The sequence below is a fragment of the Phalacrocorax aristotelis genome, chromosome 3 (assembly GCF_949628215.1).
Source record: "Phalacrocorax aristotelis chromosome 3, bGulAri2.1, whole genome shotgun sequence".
Taxonomy (NCBI): Eukaryota; Metazoa; Chordata; class Aves; order Suliformes; family Phalacrocoracidae; genus Phalacrocorax; species Phalacrocorax aristotelis.
Window position 1 is genome coordinate 83,568,458 of NC_134278.1, and position 19,610 is coordinate 83,588,067.

A 19,610-nucleotide genomic window follows, 5' to 3' on the forward strand; every position below is an offset into this window, starting at 1 on the left:
AGTCTTTGGGATCATAAAACAAAAGAAGTCAACATAATTTTACAATACTGTCTGGCCAGCTCCTGCTGCCTAAATGTTCAGCACAGCTAGCTGCACAGCAGACCACAGAGTCTGTTATGACCCTACAGAGATGTGGAGCTTCACAAGAGCTTTTGCTACTCCTGTTTCACAGAGAATGAAATTGCCATAAAAACTAGAGACCTCCTCCAGTCCCCTTTAGAGTCATTGGGAATCTGAGCGGGCTTTTGGGTAGTCCCTCTGCAATATCAAGAGTTAACATTTTTTGAGCCAGGTATTGTCGCAAAAACCAGTTCAACACAGTTCTTCCCCTGAGGAGCCCACAGGAAGGAGCTAAGAGGTTAGATTCTCCTTGTTGAGATTTTTTCCATCAGCGGGAAAGTGTTTCTCAGACCCCATATGCATCCATAATGCTTACATTTTTTTAAACCTGGCCTCTAGTCAAGCTCCCTTAAATAATTATTTATATACAGATATGTACATAACACTTTAAATATTTACGTTTTACACTAAAAATGTAATGCTGCAAAGAATTATTGAGCAGTGGCAATTGCTCTGCTTCATTAAATATGTCTTTGAAACATGCTAACTTAGAAAAATGTTGACATTTGGATGCATGCTAGTTAAAAGCAGACCATAGAAATGAAATTGATAGTACAAAGCAGGGATATGAAGATAAACCTGAAATGCAGACACAGCAGGGTCCTAAAGCAGAGGCTGTCTTCCTCCGAAGGAAACTCCTATCATGCCAGAGTGTTAGCAGGCAGAGAGATCTGGAACTTCAAGGACCTTTTTTTTTGTATGGTGATGTCCTCCTGCAGTGTATTACAAAAGAGTTTTGTTCTTGTATTCAAAATGCGGTGGAGGGGAGAAACTTTTCCAGTAACTACAGTAGCAGCACAGCCATTTTTCATCCAAGGCAAGATAGAGGAATATCCACAACTTTGATAAGCCACAAAGAAACGTCAATGCAATTGACATTTTCTCCCTGCACCACACCAATGGCAAACACAACCAGTGATGCCAGAGAACGTGTAGAGTAGCTTGATCTACCCAGCAGATCTGTACTCCAGATCAAGTTGAAGTATGGAGATAAGACTTTGGAATAACTGGGTGACTCTACAAGCAAAAAGGTTGACACCAAGTGGCAGTGCCCATGCTAGCTGACCTCTACAGTTTTTGCATGAGTTGCAAACTTTACAGTTTTGTATGAGTTATGGCTGACCTGTTTCTATGGCACCAAAGAAACAACTGCAGTAAATACAAAGATAATTACCACCCCTTTCCATCAGAGCAAAATTATGGCCCCTTTCCCAGCTTAACTGCTATTCAACAGCTACCACAAAAATCGATAGGCAGTGAGATGCAAAAAGAAGAGTTGCTAGAGGCACTCCAACAACACCTATGAGCTGAGCTGCTCACAGTCAGAAATGGTTTGCTAATTAGCAAAAAAAAAAAAAAAAGGGTAACTATCAACTATTCCAGATTCTACAGGGAAAACAGCATTAGTTATATTGAAAGTGTAGAGCAGAAAAGAAAAATGAACGCCCCACAAAAGCAAGTTGTTCCTTGTCTACTATTATTTTTAGCACAGCTACACATGGGCTCACAAGCACTCCCCAGCAGCTTTCTTCCATTCGTACGTGTGCTCAGCAATGCCTTTCAGAGCAGAGCTAGGTCAAGGCTCAGGATTTCTGAAAAGGCTGTCCTAGAAATGTACTTCGCTCTGATATGATTCTGCTTTATGGAAAATGGGATCACTGAGTATCATTGGAAATAGTTAATCGGCTGTCTTTCAAATTCAGCCCTCTTGTATGCAATTATGATTACAATGCATTCTTAGATGTCCCTTTTTTTTTTTTTTAATTAAAATTGTCCTTGGTGGAAATTACTACATCGCGCAATACTCCAGGCAAGGAGCAAATTCCCTTCTCCAAATATATTTAACTGGCATTCAAGCCCAGGCCTCAGATCCTGGACACTAGTCAGGGGACATTTGTTGTAAATTACAGGTGGGGATGCAAAGGTCAAACAACACCACACTTGCCCTGGTCCTGCATCCAACACTGTGTTAAGATGCTTTTGCAGCTCCGTTTGCTCAACAGACCACAGGAGAAGCTGAGGGATGCCCTTGCTACAGCTTCCCTCTCCCAGCCACTTCTCCAGATCAGTCACAGAGTGGGGATTTGCCAGGCTGTTGTGGAAGATCCCAGCAAAGACCCACTGGCAAAGGGCCACAATGCCTAACAGGACTAGCTTATGGTCCTTCAGTTGCCTATGGTTTTCATACAGAAGCAATTCACAAGTATAACAACACAGGTATCCTAAGATCATAACTTAATGTATCCTGTTTGTATCCTAAGATATGCCATTTGTTTGCTGTAAGATCTGGAAGAAGTTATATTAGTAGAGCTTCCTGAAAAAAAAAAAAAAAAAAAAGAAGGAAATCTCAATGAAACACACCTCTGATGTGTACTCTGCTCTCACACAATGCTAATTCTATTATATATCATATGTGATAGATGAACATATATATAGATATAGTATATTGAAATAATACTGCAATGAACTGTCAAAATATATTTAAACTCTAACCTTGAAGTGCTTCTACATAGGAGATACAGGACATGATCTTTTGTAGGTGTGAATTTGTGTAGGTTCATGGCAGACTGTCTTCCTTAAAACCTTTAATACAATACACAAAGTTAGAATAGGGAAGGTCTATGAAAACAGACATTAAATTAACCTTTTGATATCCATCTGATTTATTACCAGCAGTGATTCATTCTGGGCCAGATTTTAATATCAGTTATACCAAAACAAATCCAAAGTGACCCCATTAAGTTAATGCCACTATAATATGTATGACTCGATAATTGTGGTTAGACACATGAATCTATTTCCTTGCCTGTGGGACCAGATCTTTGACAGGTATAAATTGGTGTTGCTCCATGAAGCCAGCATAACTACACTGATTTAAACCAGTTAACAATCCAGCCCATGACATTAACAACTAGCAAATGGTTTTAGGACCAGCAGCCAGCTGTCTAGACTTCTGGGTTACAAATATGACATGGGCTTTTTACACTGATGAGGTTTCCTTTAATGGAAGATAAATTAGTTGTGGGTCCCTTTTCTATTCAGAAATAGCATAGGCATCACACACAAAACCTGAAGCAGGATAAATTAAGTGAGGTTTCTGGAGAGAGCTATAATTTAAATTAAAGTCCTTGAGTCATGTCAAATATACTCTTCAATTAGCACTCATCTTTTCAGGCAGGATAGGAAACAGGGAAAGAAAGTTCAAAAGGCCCTACTATACACCTGACTTCAGAGAATGTGCATCTGAGCAAGGAAACATACTTAGGCTTAAAGCTACCAGTGGTACCAGATCTAGGACTGATCCCCACTGTCTTACCTGGCTTTTTTTACTGGCCAGCCAAGATCAGAGAAATACTAGCAGCAAAATCAGTGGAAGAAATATCAGCACCTCTTGTCCCTCCCTGTGTCAAAATATACATGTGGAATTAGCCTTCTTTTAACTGAGAGCCATGAAAACCAGCTGGCCTCTACAAACACAGCTCTCTCAAGCAGGAGGTGGGAATCTGTGACAGAGATTTAGCGATTTCCCATCATATTGCATGAACCAGCATAAAAGCCAGCTCACACTCCCACAGCTGCTTCCCAGAGCAAGAGCCAGTGTTGCCCAACGCTGCAGGAGCAGGCAGGACTATGAGTTAGTGAGGAGTAGAAGCACTTACAGGAGTATCACCTTCTACCACATACTCACATTTCTGATGAGATTGACAATCTTTGGCTACAGATATGAACCAAAGCTTCTGCGAAAGTCTCCCAACCAAAATGTAAAATTAAAATGTGCATTAAAACAGTCCAACCTTGTAATTCTGGTTCTTGGCTCAGCATTTTATCTGGAAGAACTTGTGCAGTGTATCTCTCAGGTTACTTTATTAGTTTCCCAATCCTTTGCTTACATTATATGTGCCCCTCTTAGAAGACACTGCCAGGTAACTCTGATCCTGAAAATGTATCCTTAGATTTGGGATCAATAATTCCTGTGGTATCAGGAGACAAGCACATCCAGCTGAGGAGAATGAGAACTGACAGCTGAAAAGCAGATGCATCTCGCAATACTGATACGGCACCTGTCCTTCTCAAAGCCCAGCCTCATGCCAGAATTAAGCAAAGAGCACAAGTTCAGTATTTGAATTATTTCAGCTTGAATAATTTAGGCCAGGATTTTCAAGGCCCTCTAGGGGTGAGATGCCCATTTCCCATTAAAAATAATTAAATAAAACTAATTTTAATGGGAATTGGGTATCTGAATCCCCCAGCAAGCTTTGAAAATCTAAACCTCAATTGTTATTAGAAACCCAAGTAAGAAATTAGGCCTATTCATGTTCCCAAAGAATTCAAAAGGAATCTTATACTGATGTCAATATGCACATGATTTTCTTCTAAAATACCTTCTTTTTTTCTTCTCAGTAGGACTCAGTTAACATGAGGGATGACATTAATTTCTTCCTATAACCAGTGCTCCCTTAGCCCCTTTCCTCTTAGGTCTCATTCTGTGTTCATATTTTTTTTTCTATTCAATATGGGGAATAGGGACGTATTTGGTTTTGCTGGGATTGCTTTACTTTGCCTCTTTAGGTACAGTTACAGTTTTTGAAATGCCACTCCAAGTAACTTTTTCATCCCATGTAACACTTATTTGGGTTTATCCTTCACAAAACAAATGGTGAGGCTTTCCACCCATGTAAAATTCTGTCGCTACTGTAGACTCCACACAAGACCCCTGCTCCCACATATCTGTTTACATCAGCAAAGGACCAGTTCCTACAGTTTTACATTGTGGCATTCTGTTCCCTTAGGCCATTTTCCCCAGCTTTAATAGTGAAGAAATTAGCACATTAAATTAATCTGAGCTATCAAGTCATTAAGAAAACCCTACATCATCAGCAGCCTTAGGTGGAAATAAGCCAAATTCTGTTTGATGCCAGTGGAGAGACAGTGTCTATATGTGGCTGGTTACTGGGCTTGGTGCTTTGTAACTTGTCCTGGAGCAAAGCAAAAAAGTGACTCTACTGAAAACATGAGTCTTCACCCAATGCTTGTTTCATAAGATCCCTTGGGGACAAAGACAATGAACGTCATGACCAGTGGTCCTCTTTCAGTGAGCATCAGGCTCCTGCAGTGGTTGCAAGCGCTCTGAGTTTGCTGGGGTTACTCCTGATTTGCAGCATCCATACCAGAAAGAAAACCAGCCCTGAGGCCATACTCAGGTTAGAGGTGAATATCCCATGCCAATTAAAGTGGCAAGTCTCAGTTTTCTCAGCCTCTGGAAAAAGGAGTACTTGGACACAGCACTTACGAGCTCGCTCCATCTCTGGTCCTGTTACTACCAGCTCGTTCACCCATTAATCAAAGCAATCACACTGCCCAAAATCACTTAATTCCAATGCATTTGTAACTGTAACTAACTGAAGTATTTTCCATGGAAGGACACCTTTTCTCCTGTATTAACATGCATAAATGCAAAATAACAACACTATCTTTCTTTCTCTTGGATGTCATTGGTGTCTTAGTAAGTGGATGCATTGTATTATGTTTCTGGACCTTAAACTTTATAACCCTTCCTTTCTACATCATGACATCTTCACAGAATCTTGTTTAAGTTAATATATTTCAAACATCTTCCTCCTTTGTTTTACTCTTCCCATATTAGTAAAAAACATCTTTGGCATCCAGTGTGGCATACATCCTTTCAACAATGCATCAGCTCAGATTAATGCATTGTAATATCATAATTAATTCAGTTCTACATGGTCATTTTTCATGTTCTGTTGAAAACAAAAGCAAGCAAACAAAAATACAATTCATTCCACACTGTCATCCCTTTGTCCTGACCAGAACAACTCGATCGTGTTGAAGAAGGCATGAACCATATCAACCAAGACATGAAGGAGGCTGAGAAAAATTTAAAAGATTTAGGGAAATGCTGTGGCCTTTTCATATGTCCTTGTAACAAGTAGGTACTGGGTACCGGCTCTGCTATGTGGTGTCCAGTTTTTTGTCACAGTGAATGTCTGAAGTTTTTGTCTTTTTTCTTTGTCCTTTTCCATCTGCTTCATTCTGTGGGGATAAAATACTTGTGTTTAATCAGAACAACTGGAGCGCATCGAAGAGGGAATGGACCAAATCAATAAGGACATGAAAGAAGCAGAAAAGAATTTGACGGACCTAGGAAAATTCTGTGGTCTTTGTGTCTGTCCATGTAACAAGTAGGTGCTGCCTGCCTCATCTCTTTGAGCACTTAAGGCTGATCCCAAAGGCCTTGTGAAGCTCATCCTTGCTAGGCACATGGACAGGATGAGCATGTGGCATGCAGAAAGAACAATTCTGGTTCAAATGCATTCATCTCATAGCATAGACAACTGACTGGGAATTACTGTAGATGCATTAAAATCAGGCATACTGCAGTGAAAGCTTCACTGTTGACACCTTTTAATGGTAAAAGTTTCAACATTTTATACAAAGTGTACTGAGTGGTTCCATTTTCCAGTGAAAAACAACACTGGTGCTACCTTATTCCTGGAGACCCTAAATTTTGAAACATATTTTCACAAACAAGTTTAATAAACAAAACAAAAAGCTGAAAAATGCAGAAGAGGTCATGATAAACATTACTTGAAATTATGGATGAAAATCACACAACAGAAAGAGTTCAACAGAAATAGTCCTTGATGAGATCTTGAAAGAGGCATGATGTTTCACAATTGGAACCCAACCTGAAATGGTTTGCATCCTGCCATAGGTAACAAATTTGAGAAAACCTGAATATGTCATGCCAAATTTATCTCGTTTAGGTAGCATGTACACTAAGCAGAAATGTTGAAATGCATCAAATTTGCTTGCATGCCATCACACTTGAACGAAACCGTCCTCCAAGTAATGCAAAGCTTGTTTTAAATGCCAAATGAAAATGTGATGTGCAGTTATGCGGATGTACAAAACCAGGGACAAAGTGGACCGACCAGAAGTCCTTGAGGAATGGCAAATCCAGCATGCAGTGAGTAGGCATGCAACCAGGTTACAGTGTAAACGTCCGTAAATGGTTAGCCAGAGATTGTGCAGGAAACAAAGCAGATTGCAGTGGTTGTACACTATTATACTCCCTTCTGTGTGGCACAGATACTTTGTTCACAGCCAGGGCCTGATCCTACCATGATTACCGAGACCGAAGGAAAGGGAACTGTCACAGATTTCTGTGCATCTTTTGCCAGAAATCAGAACAGTAGGACTGGATTTCTGCCTTGCCAGTCACCATTTATTTTGAAGTTAATTCCCTTGGGACACTAAGCAGACACCACCTCAGCTTTAAAAAAAAAAAAAAAAAAAAAATCAATTTTGCTCCTGTGTACCAAGCTATGAATACTCTGCCGGGGTAAATATTTTGGCCAGAATGTGTGCACTATTGCCTTGGCGTGCAGAATGGGAGAGAGGCAAGGAGGAATGGAAAGAGACACATACACAGAGAGCCTTTTTCACTGGGATTGCCTTCAGTTGATATCAGCTTTGATACAGGCTTTAGCCCTAATGTCCTGCACCAGAGGACCCAGTGCAGAAGAGTTGCAGGTACAAGAGTATGAGGCAGAAACTTTACATCTCCCACACTCTAAAAGCCGTTGCATCTTAAAGAGGAACACTGTCCTGGCTTGCTCCTCCTGGAAAAACCTGGCATAACGCCTACATCGAAAGTTCATCTTGAAGTACAAAGGATTCCAGTGTATTTTGCAGGAATCATCATTTTTTAGAGCAGCTTTAATATTCTGTACTGTAGGAAAGGCTGCTCAGAACTGAGAGCCAGACCTGTGGCAGGGATGGGGTTAGAACCTGAGACATGGCCTTACACTTACACTTACTGCAATCATAATGAAGTGGTATCATGAAATCAATAGATGCAAGAACAGAAAGACAGCGCATACATTCGATGTGGGGGATATTAATTTTTAAAGGCGCCCCTTCCCTGCTTTAAGGCAGTATTCTGACCATTGAAGTCTGGAGCCAGATTTCATAAACTGGCATTGCTAATTGGTCAGTGTGTTCAGAAACAGAGTATGGATGAACAATGCTTTTAGAAACTGCTCCTTGAATCACTATGCGAAGACTCAACTGGTACAAATAAGATTATATTCTAAGAAGTAGAGAGTTGTAGGGAGAGAAATCCATACAGTTCTGGGGATCAGTATGACCATGATCTCCTAACTCTCTTCTGGCTGGTGGTAGATTAATAGCATATATTTTAAAAAGGTTAACTGTTTCACACATAACTATACTCTGATATACAGAGTAAATACAACTCCATGAGCCTTAGTAGCATGTGAGGCTTGATCCTACATTCTTAGGAGATCCGAAATGCCCATGGCATGAAACTTTGACCAGACTGCATTCAAAAAGACAACTGCTATTGACCATGAGCAGACCCAGACTCCACCTGTTGATTTTAATGGGACATCCACAAGAAAACAGAAATCAAGCTCTGGGTGTATGCCATCATTCTCCTCAAACACAGAGACTGCCTTACTCTGAGTTGCACAGGTCTAAAGAACAGGCAAAAACCTGTAAATGTATGTGCAGCGAGAGAACTACTTTCACTCATTTATAGAAACACCAAAGCTGATGTATAGTTTCAGAAAACTAAGATCAAACAAGCCAGCCATCATCTTTTTGAGTCTTCACAAACTTTAACAGGAAATAAGTAACAAAACAGATAAGTAGGAAAGATCCTCTTTTCATCTACATTTTAATTTTATATTGGAGCATGCAACACATCTTCAGGCTTAATAGAAGCTGAGCTGCTTCAGGGGGCATGGGGAGAACGTAACACCAGAGACAGGTTTGTTGTGTCCTTTCCCAAATCCTGTAGAAGTACATTCAGTTTCTCCTTTAAAATCCAAGGCGCAGGGCTGTTTATATGGCTGATTAGAACTGTCTGAAGAACATGGAAGCCACGGAGATTTGCAGTTCCCAACAGCTTTGTTGGAAACTGCTCCATTTCCAGAATAAAATCAAGAACGACAGACCCCCAACCACTCACATTCTCCTGTTAAAGTGTCAGTCTCATCTGATGACCCCAATGACTGCAACCCTAGATATGTCACACATGCTAGTCTGCCACTGAAGGTATGCTTGGATTTTAATTTTCTATCCACGGCAGCTCAGTCAAAAATGGCTCTCTGAAAGCTAATGTAACTACCATAAACAACAAATATAACAAGTCACTAGGCTATTTTAAAGTCCTGTGGTTTAAAGCTCCTGAAGGAAGTGATGATCCATTTTTGCCTGTGTCTTGCTTACTGTGAAGGCTGTTACTGCTGATGCATTAAGAGTATGATGAACTATTGGGGCAACTGTGCTTAGTGAGAATGCTTCACTTCTTATTCATACCTGTAGCTGGTGCATGAAGAAAAATGTAGAAAAATTTCCCTTTCTGATGCTAGATTGCTCGTATTTTTTCTTTTCTCCTGCATTCATTTCACTTCTGCCTATTTTACTTTTTGTCTCTGTGGACAAAGGTTTGTACATCAACTGTCGATGCATGATTACTATTTTCAAGTACCGATATATTATTTGAAAAATCTAATGAACCCTATGATTTTTATTATAAAATCATCCCCAAATCACCTTGGGAAAGTTCAGTGGCTTTAAATGCCTATTATGCCACATCCATGTTAAAAAAATATCAACAGAAGCCCAATCTTCTGCATGGTAAAATATTAAAATCTAGCCAAATCTGTTCTTCTCCAAGAGGGTGTGTTGCTGTGATGTGATGTACACACTATACTTGGCAGTTCTGTTTTTATGTCTGTCTGCCAGTACGTTCTGTGTTTGATGTCAAAACGTATGTGTCACTGAAATGAAACCGTTTTCTACTTATCTGTATTTCTTCTCTTTTTTTTTTTTTTTTCTTTTCCACCCTTCTTTCTGGAAACTAAGTCAACATCCAAAAACCTGTGTGCAGTGTTGTAGACTTGACAACTGCAATTCACCCTACCAGAAACAAAACCTCTGACCATCACAGTTGTTGTGGCAGTAAAGTAAAAAACTAAAATCCAAACCCCTCCTTTTATTCAGGGTTATGATATATCGGTATACAATCAATGACCCTATATCTGAAAACTCATTTGCTTGATTCAGCTTTTAGCTTGGAGAAGTAATGAGTTTTGCATTTGTCCTTGTCCACTTGATGCGTTGTTACTCATCATCTTTTTCGCATAGGCTCAAATCAAGCGATGCTTACAAAAAAGCCTGGGGCAATAATCAGGATGGTGTTGTAGCCAGCCAGCCTGCACGTGTTGTAGATGAACGGGAGCAGATGGCCATCAGTGGTGGCTTTATCCGCAGGTGAGCCTTTTCATCCACTGTTTTCTCTCTATTCTCCTCATCACAGATATATTTAGATTTCTTCCATATGGTCATGAGTTCTGTGATGCTCATTAACTCCTTCAGCAGTGCTGGGTAATGTGATGGAGCCAGTGTTTTCCACCAAGTGGTGGGTGCTCAGGTGTAGGTTGATGCTAATTAAGGCAGGTACTAAAGGCTTACTGCATCCACTGACTTCCCCTGGCCCTGTGGGTGCTTGCCTGAGCTAGTGCAAAGGTTGGTTATGTTGCCAGAAACCCTGGAAGTAAGGGTCTAAGGGTCTTGGCCCCAAGAAGCAGAAGATGCTCGAAAACATGGCCCTAAACCTTCCTCCTTGAGACTGCCCAGATTTGGGAAATAATAAAATAGAAATAATATCTATTTATTTACTTCACAGTGGCAATGTGAGGTTGCAGACTGTCACGGCCGGTCAGCACTGTCCTCTGCACTCCAGCTCCCTGGCATGAACAATGCACTTTTCCTGGGGGCCTTTATTATGGGTCTCATTAATGACAGTTGTCAAATGCCTCAGAAATGAACTGTCATATAGAATACTAGTTTATTATTATCATGTCTCAAGATACGTAGTGCTCTCTATCCATCCTTGCCAGAAGATGCACCAAAGCATCCAGCACCCCTTCCTTTCTTTTCAAAAAGAAAAAAGCCTCAGGCTCCCTGCCAAAGCACCAAGCCAAGTGCAGAAATTGAAGCACACTTTTAACTAGAGGTACACCACTTCCTTGCTCGTGACTATCCAGAGAACCTCACTTAACAGGGAATGATATCCTGTTCCTCAGCTGCTCTAAAGCCACAACTATGGAGAAACACTAATACTTTAGTGGCAACCCCTGTGCACTCAAATGAAAGCCAGTTTGAAACACACAGCTATATTAATGGCAACCAAACTGCAAACTTTCAGCAATAAGTACATACTGATTACAGTGCTTATAGAGCATGTATTTAGATGACAATGCTATCAGCTGAATGGATAAAGGCATACCAGTAGGCAAAGCTTTGATCTCTGAAGATTAAGGACACTGGATTAATAAGTAATTATCTTTCCAAAAACTATTATCTCTTTATCACAGCAGCCAAAAAAATAAGTGGAGATCAGTGTGATAGAAACAATGCAAACTGAAGCGTGGGATGGAGTTGCCATTTAAGTTTGCTGGGTCTGCCATTCACTTTTTTATTTCTGCATGGAAGCCCCACCAAAGTGAAGACTGGGGCATGATAACAGAATAGCAGTGAAGTAAGTTATGCTACACCATAATTGTTCTGCAAATAGCCTGTAGTGTCCTTTTGGCACCTACATGAACACAAATTGAACAAGAGGCAAGTAGTGATTTTCCGAGTGGGACCCATGGACCTTGTTTTTACCAGTGTCAGTCACCACGTGCCTCTCCTGTCACTGGAGAATTCAACTGGGCCTTCGCTCAAGCACAAGATTTTTCTCCTAAAGACCAAGCAACTGAAAAAGAAGGTGCTAAGAATGAGACAAAGGGTCTTTACTAAAGTTGGTATATCTGAGAGAAGCTGCTTCTGTCATTTACCAGAAATTCATTTAATTAAATAGGATGTTAGGTCAGGACTTTCACAGTTGAAGCAGCTCTTCCCCAATATTTCAGTGAGCCCCAGGTGTGTGAAGACTGGACAGCATCCGTTAGCTATGTGTAGTTCAAGGAGGGGAACTGGTATAGCTTCAATTCTACCATACTCCAGCATTTCCCACATACTCTAACCACACACAAGTCCAAATGGAGTACCCTTTCATTCTTTGTTTGAGCAGGAACATCACTAGCAGAGAGGTGCAGCATGTGGTACAGGCAAGCTCAGAGTGCAACAATTCTAAGAGCAGCAGACACGAGTAGTATAAATGGAGCAGTGAGGAACCCACACAATTAAGCCCAACATCCAAAAAATAAGCATGAATGTTTTCCAGGCTAGCTACTTATCAATCCCTTTTCTTCAAAGCTAAGCACAGCAGAATGTTCCTCAGGAGACAAGCGAAGGAGGATGCAGGGGAGGTTTTGGCTGAATCAGAATTTCAGGAGGAACCTCCTCTGTCTCTGCTTCAAAGAATTGGTTTTTTGCTCCCAGGGTAACAAATGATGCCCGGGAAAATGAAATGGATGAGAACCTCGAGCAGGTCAGTGGCATCATTGGCAACTTACGTCACATGGCCCTGGACATGGGCAACGAGATTGACACACAAAATCGCCAGATTGACAGGATCATGGAGAAGGTAAGAGGTGACATTTCTAAGATGACCCTTGGGCCAAAGCAGAGCTCACTGCTGTAGATCTTCAGTAACCTCCAGTGCAAGTCAGGTTGAACCCATACTGTTGGGTTCACCAGACAACAACTAGCAAGGGGATCCCTTAGGACAAATCAAGGCTTCTTCTGCAACAGCTCTAGGAAAGAAGTGTTATGAGCTATGCAGAACTGTGGGGCTTGGGTCTGAATGCCCTGGCACTTCCTGGCAAGTTTTAAACCTTCCTGGACTTTCCCTTCCCTTGGAAACTCCATGAGCAATTCAGAACTAAATCACCTGTTTGGAGGACCAGTCCCAAAAAGAGGACCAAAAGAGGGGGATTTATTAAGTAAGGCTTTGCCATACGGTAACAGTGCACCCAGTCTTGTCATGCTGCCTACTTATAACCATGTTAGGACAGAGACCTACCAGCTGTCTTGGTGTGTGTGTATACATATATATATAAAAAAATAACTGGGCCCCACTTGGCCCCAGTGAAATACAAAAGCCCAGCATTACTACTGCAAAATCACCATCTAAACAGGCAGAGAGCACTGTTCCAGTACCAGACATGCATTGCAGATTTCTGAAGCAGATAGAAGCACCCTCCAAACCAGGCTGGGAACTCACTGCCATCCTCAGATCCCAAGACCTGCAAGACATCTGCATTCCTACTGGCAGAGCTCCAGGCACAGGCACAGCCAGGCTTAAGGGACATAAAAGACTAGATGTTCATCTGGTGTAAAATCAATACAACACTTCACTTCCGTTGAGATTTACACAGCCTGAGATCTAACCCAAGGACTTATACATATTGCTTAGAGATAATTCTGACCTTAAGTGATAGAGCTTGTACTCGTGAGCCTTCTTACACGTGCAAGCTTTCTCACATGTGCAAGCCTTCTCACATGAGCAGGATGCCCATGCCTATTTTTCATGTCAATTAACTACATCAGAGCCTAGTGAAAAAATTAAAGAAAATACTGCACTCAGGGATTCACTCAGATAGCTTTCCTTATTGTAGTTTGATTCCAGAGAGAAATGGGTATAGTATACATTGTCTTAAAGGTGGGAAGTTCGTCTCTGAAAGAGACACAGTCACATAACACAGCAGAGTGCACAGCTTTACGTCAGTCAAAGCTTTGTTTTATAAAGCTGCATCTGTTATTTTGACTGTGTGGTGGGTTGACCCTGGCTGAATGCCAGGTGCCCACCAAAGCTGCTCCATGACTCCTCCTCCTCAGCTGGACAGAGGACAGGAAATACAACAAAAGGCTCCTGGGCCAAAATAAGGACAGGGAGAGATCACCTACCCCTTACTATCATGGGCAAAACAGACTCAACTTGGGAAATTAGTTTCATTTATTACCAGAGCAGGGTAATGAGATATTAAAAAATATATATCTTAAAATACCGTCCCCCCATTACTCCCTTCTTCCTGGGCTCAACTTCACTCTCAATTTCTCTACCTCTCCCTGCCAGCAGTGCCAAGGGGATAGGGAATGGGGGTTGCAGTCACTTCATCACACCTTGTCTCTGCTGCTCCATCCTCCTCAGGGAGAGGACTCCTCACACTCCTCCCCTGCTCCAGCGTGGGGTCCCTCCCACAGGAGACAGTCCTCCACAAACTTCTCCAATGTGAGTCCTCCCACGGGCTGCAGTTCTTCATGAACTGCTCCAGCGTCGGTCTCTTTCATGGGGTGTAGTCCTTCAGGAACAGACTGCTCTAGATGAGTCCCACACAGGGTCACAAGTCCTGCCAGCAAACCTGCTCCAGCGTAGGCTCCTCTCTCCATGGGCCACAGGTCCTGCCAGGAGCCTGCTTCAGCATGGGCTCCCCACGGGGCCACAGCCTGCTTTGAGCATCCACCTGCTCCAGCGTGGGGTCCCCCACTGGCTGCAGGTGGATATCTGCTTCACTGTGAACCTCCATGGGCTGCAGGGGGACAGCCTGACTCATCATGGTCTTCATGGATTGCAGGGGAACCTCTGCTCTGGTGCCTGGAGCACCTCCTCCCCCTCATTCTTCACTGACCTTGGTGTCTGCAGGGCTGTTCCTCTCACATATTCTTACTCCTCTCCCCAGCTGCAGCTGCTGTTGCACAGGGGTTTTTTTCCCCCTTTCTTAAATGTGTTATCCCTGAGGTGCTACCACCATCATTGATGGGCTGAGCCTTGAGCCTTGGCCAGTGGCAGGTCTGTTTTGAAGCCAGCTGGCACTGGCTCTGTCAGGCATGGGGGAAGCTTCTAGCAATTTCTCACAGAAGCCACCTTGGTAGCCCCACTGGTACCAAAACCTTGCCATGCAAACCCAATACAGACTGTATTGGAAAATCCAAAGTATTACTGTGATGCCATTCTGCAGCATTTCGTATTTCTGGGAAAAACAGGAGCATGGCGGGGAAGGATTTACCACTGTTATTCATATGAAGAGCACTGGAAAGCAGCATATCTATCTACATTGCAAGAAGGGACTGGAAGATTACACAGGCCTACATCATAACTACCTTTAAATAAGAATTCTAAGACATATGTTATTTTCTCAGAGCAAGTATGAGTACATGCTCTATTACATGATACCAGCTACCCTACTCATGACATAATATAGGGGCAGGAGACAAGCTCTGTGGATGGAAATCACTGTGTCCTATCCATGTCTGCATGTTACTATCATAAACTACAGCAAACCTAACAAGTCAGAGTTCTCCTATCAGTTCAGGCTTGCAGGCATCTGGATTTTAAAAATATTGACCAGGCCCTTTGTGCATATGAAACACATGAGCAAAATCTCTAGGCAGCGCATGCTGAGAGCAGTTGGCTGAGGGACTGGCCTTCCACGTTTACATGGTCTTCTTATGGAGTTAGGCATTTCATACAGCAATAGAAAAGACAACACTGCAAGCTAATGTGATTCATTAAATACAGCCTCACAGGCAGGCCTCATCTGGCACATCCCTTGGCTAAAGGACAGTGATGGATGAAAGATGGACTTGCAGCGTACACAGTGGAGTCATCATGAAAGCAGCACAAAAACAAGACAGTTCTTCAGTCTTAGTGAAAATCTGCCAAATTTCTCAGAGTAAGGACACACAGTAATGAGATACTACAAAAACAATATATTACAAAAACTGTCTATAAAAGGCAGAAATGATGGTTAGCCAGATAATACTGAAACCACAAATGCATACACATCCATTTTGCAATGAAATACGGCAATAGATCGTTATCCCTAGCTGGCAGCAAGCAATGTAACATTGCTGGAGTTGTTTTCTTTTCCTGACCAGCTGGAGCACTGTACTTTTGATCAGCTATGATGATTAGAAAGACCCTTTGCTGGCACATTTTACAAAAGCTGGGCTGCATCACAAAGCTAACTCAAATGGTCCTAAAGCATTTATATTAAACTGGACATGTGCATCCAAACCAGAGCAATCTCTTAATGCAGAGATGTAATCTGATCTATCCACAGTAATCAGGATAGCAAGGTTTTATTCTTCCCTCAGATTAGATAGAAAGGGACAAAAACTAAAATGATGATGTGATAGTAGGTCAGATGGCCCAGACATCATCACCAGAATACCCTGGCCCTAAAATGATCCATAAATAAGAGGCTGAGAAGAAAGCAAAGGGCTCAAAGCATTTTGTCTTGACCAAGGTGGGAACTTGCATCAAGTGACTTTGATGCAACCTCATCCACCAGAGCTAGACTTTAGTATTCCTACTTAGGAACATTGTTTCATCAATATTCAAAAAATATTCCTGTATTTCATGACGAATGTAACTGCTTCCAAAACCATTAACTCATTTTTTAGGTAGTCTTTTGGCAAAAGCACACAAAACTCTACTGTGGTAGACAAGGTCAAACTCATGACTAAAAATAAATGAGTGCGGCTTATAATGAGTAGTTATACTGATTTACTTTTGCTGAGGATCTGGCATATGCTACTGTACTAAAAATACACATCTACATAGCATTTGCCAAAACAATTATGGAGAAAAGCCCGAGATATTTAAAATGATTTATTGCACATCAGTATAACCATTTTTAAAGGATTTTTAAATGTATGTGGGAAAGTTGCTTCACCATTCTGTCTTTGCAAATTGGAGATTTAAAATAAATCTGTACAATTTGGATACACCCCAGAGATGTGGGAACAATCAAAGCTAACAAAACACAATCACCAAACCTCAGAAAACAGTTTGCTGTTTGAGTTCACATTTTTAAGGCAGTAACAAAATTCTCACTTTTCCCACAGGTCTGATTTCAAAAACTGAAAACATTTTCTATCTCGTCCCTCTGCTAGTATAAGTTGGCATAGCAACAGGGGCTTGAATGAAGCTTTGCCAATTTTTGTCAGCTAAAACAATGTCTTTGCCCCTAAAACAAACTTCTGCAGAGCTACAGAAAGCCATGGTCAAAGTGTCCTCCCACTCAAAGAGAACTCCTAAACCTCCCAAGTGGTGCCATTTTATTAACGGCATTTTATAAACATGGCAAGTGCCACCCTGTGGAAGACAGTGAAGTTAAGGGTTCAGCCTAAAATGGACTAAATCCCAGTTTGATTGCTTCAAACAGTAGAATCGCTGCCTTTTCTTAATTCCTGTTTATGCTGCTGCCCAATGAGAGAGGTTGTCTTGCAACTATGCTGGTGAACTTTGTTGAGAGAAAGGAGTAATGGCACTATTCCTTACTATTCCTTTCCTTCCATGTATACAGCAAAGAGATCTAGACCAATGCATTTTCAAATACATTTATGTTTACCAGCATTCCCTACATCAGATGATCTAGCTTCCCTGTCCAGCAATTCTCCAGTACACTGACCAAAATTTTAGTTTTGACTGCATGGCTGGTAATGTAAATTAGGACAGAGTCTAGGTCCGCTGAAGAGCACTAAAGCTTTTCACCAGTGAAATCCATGTGCACATCATCAGTTCTCATCCTGTTATCCATTACTATCAATAGTGGTAGCCCTATCAAATAGCACCAGCTACAGATATGGCACCACATTTACAAGAGCTCAGGAAAGCTGGATACAAAAACAAAACCCAAAAGCTCTATTCAAAGGCTACCTGAAGTGTCACAAAACTTGCAAATCTATAATTTCCTTTTAGGCCCCTAATACCATTATAAAAACAGCTCTTCAGTATTTTCAAGGTTTTTTTTTTCCTGACCTAGCCAAAACTAGAGAATTGTCCACAAAGCATTGTAGATGTTCCCTTTCTGCCCTGTAATCGTGTTTTTATTTCCTCTGTGTTTCCCTAGGCTGATTCCAACAAAACCAGGATTGATGAAGCCAACCAGCGTGCAACAAAGATGCTGGGCAGTGGTTAAATGCAGCAAAGTACATTTCCTTTTAATGCTGTCCAACAGGGCGGTACCTTCATGCTTTTATCATGGTATTTACCTAATAGGTTTGCACACATGCACATATCAGCCCCATTGTAAATGTTGTCCTGTGTAGTTTGTCAGCTCTCCAAAAATGATAATTGTAATTATTTTTTTCTAGATATCTTTCTTTCCAAAGGTTGTACATAGTGCTGATTTGATGGCTATAGCTCACTATGATGTTTTTTGGGATTTTTCCTTTCCTTGTTTCTGTTTGGGATTCTTTTCCTTTTTTCCCCTCTCCTCATCATTTTTTTAAAATGATGTTTGCTGAATGACAACACTGTTGGAATGCTAAACGTGCTGTTAACCTTTAAATATACAGTATTGTTCTTGTAAAACTGTGACATTCCACAGAGCTACTGCCATGCTCCTATCTTTGGGTATCATGATGTTCAAGCACTTAAACCTGCTGTCTTTGGTTCTTCATTACCATTATCTGTTGTTACTATTTCATGATTAGACAATGTGGAATTATATTACTATAACAAGCATTGCACTAAAAAGTGATGTGATATATGCATTTATGCATGAGGAATAAATAGACTTTTAGACTCCTACTTAAACATGAATTTTCCCATGGCAGTAGCACACCAACAGCGACAACAAAAGCATGCTCAGTATTCGGACTCTTTTCGGACTATGTTATACCAGCAAGTTTGCAGTTGTGCCACTTTTTTCTTGTTGATATATATAGTTATTAATCATATTCTTTTTTTTTTATTATTAAAAAAGAGGGATTTGGCACTCACCATTTAGCCATCGCCAGCGAAATAAAAGCTTGGCTGAAAATATGTCAAAGACAAAATAAGTGTAATATATTGGGTTTGTCTGCTGCTTTTGAAGACTATCTTTTGGAGGAAACAACTACCATATGAAATGGTGCAGAGAAATGTAATTTTTATAAGGCTCTCTTACTAGTTGCTATCCCCATGTGGTTTGTTATCAGTACAGTTCTCTGTTGCTTACCTAGAGCTATGCACACCAAATCGCTGAGATGTTTAGTAGCTGACTTAATTAGAAAAATAATTAAAAAACCTAAATGAATGAACTCTAGATAAACTGTGAGATAAATATAATTTACAGCATGTAATATGAAATACCTTATGTCTCCTGTCAGTTTGTGAAGTGATTGACATTTTGTAGCTAGTTTAAAAATTAAAAATTATAGATCTCAGAATCCACGCTTGCTTTATCCATTTGTTGCTCTGTGTCAGTGACAACTAGTTATTTGCACTTACCTGGGAAAAGAAGTGCAAAGTCTAAAGACTCTTTACAAACTAGTTCTGTATTACACATGGGAAACTAAAGTTTTCTGTCTGCAATACTGTATAAAAGTAACTACTCTAAAAATAGCATTTTACACTCAGCACATTCCATAAGTATATTATTTTAAATAACCTGGCTTGAATTACCAAATACTGAATCAAAATATATTCTCTTGTTCAAGGGAAAGAAAAAAATGAGATTAATTATGGTACAGAAGGATATGGTTCCTTAGTTGATAAA

At 40.9% G+C, this 19,610-nt stretch overlaps 1 protein-coding gene across 2 annotated transcripts in view; it reads left to right on the forward strand.

The window, feature by feature from the left end:
- Positions 1-19,281, forward strand: part of SNAP25 (synaptosome associated protein 25) — a 68,239-nt gene extending 48,958 nt beyond the window's left edge. The window contains exons 5-8 of one of the 2 annotated variants that reach the window (XM_075088228.1): positions 5,950-6,067; positions 10,318-10,443; positions 12,562-12,706; positions 17,979-19,281. In XM_075088228.1, the coding sequence (XP_074944329.1) occupies positions 5,950-6,067; positions 10,318-10,443; positions 12,562-12,706; positions 17,979-18,047 (458 nt within the window). In that variant the 3' untranslated portion in view covers positions 18,048-19,281. Of the gene's footprint in view, positions 1-5,949; positions 6,068-6,202; positions 6,321-10,317; positions 10,444-12,561; positions 12,707-17,978 lie in introns of both variants that reach the window. The other variant, XM_075088227.1, reaches the window with a different exon arrangement.
- The last annotated feature ends 329 nt before the right edge of the window (positions 19,282-19,610 follow it).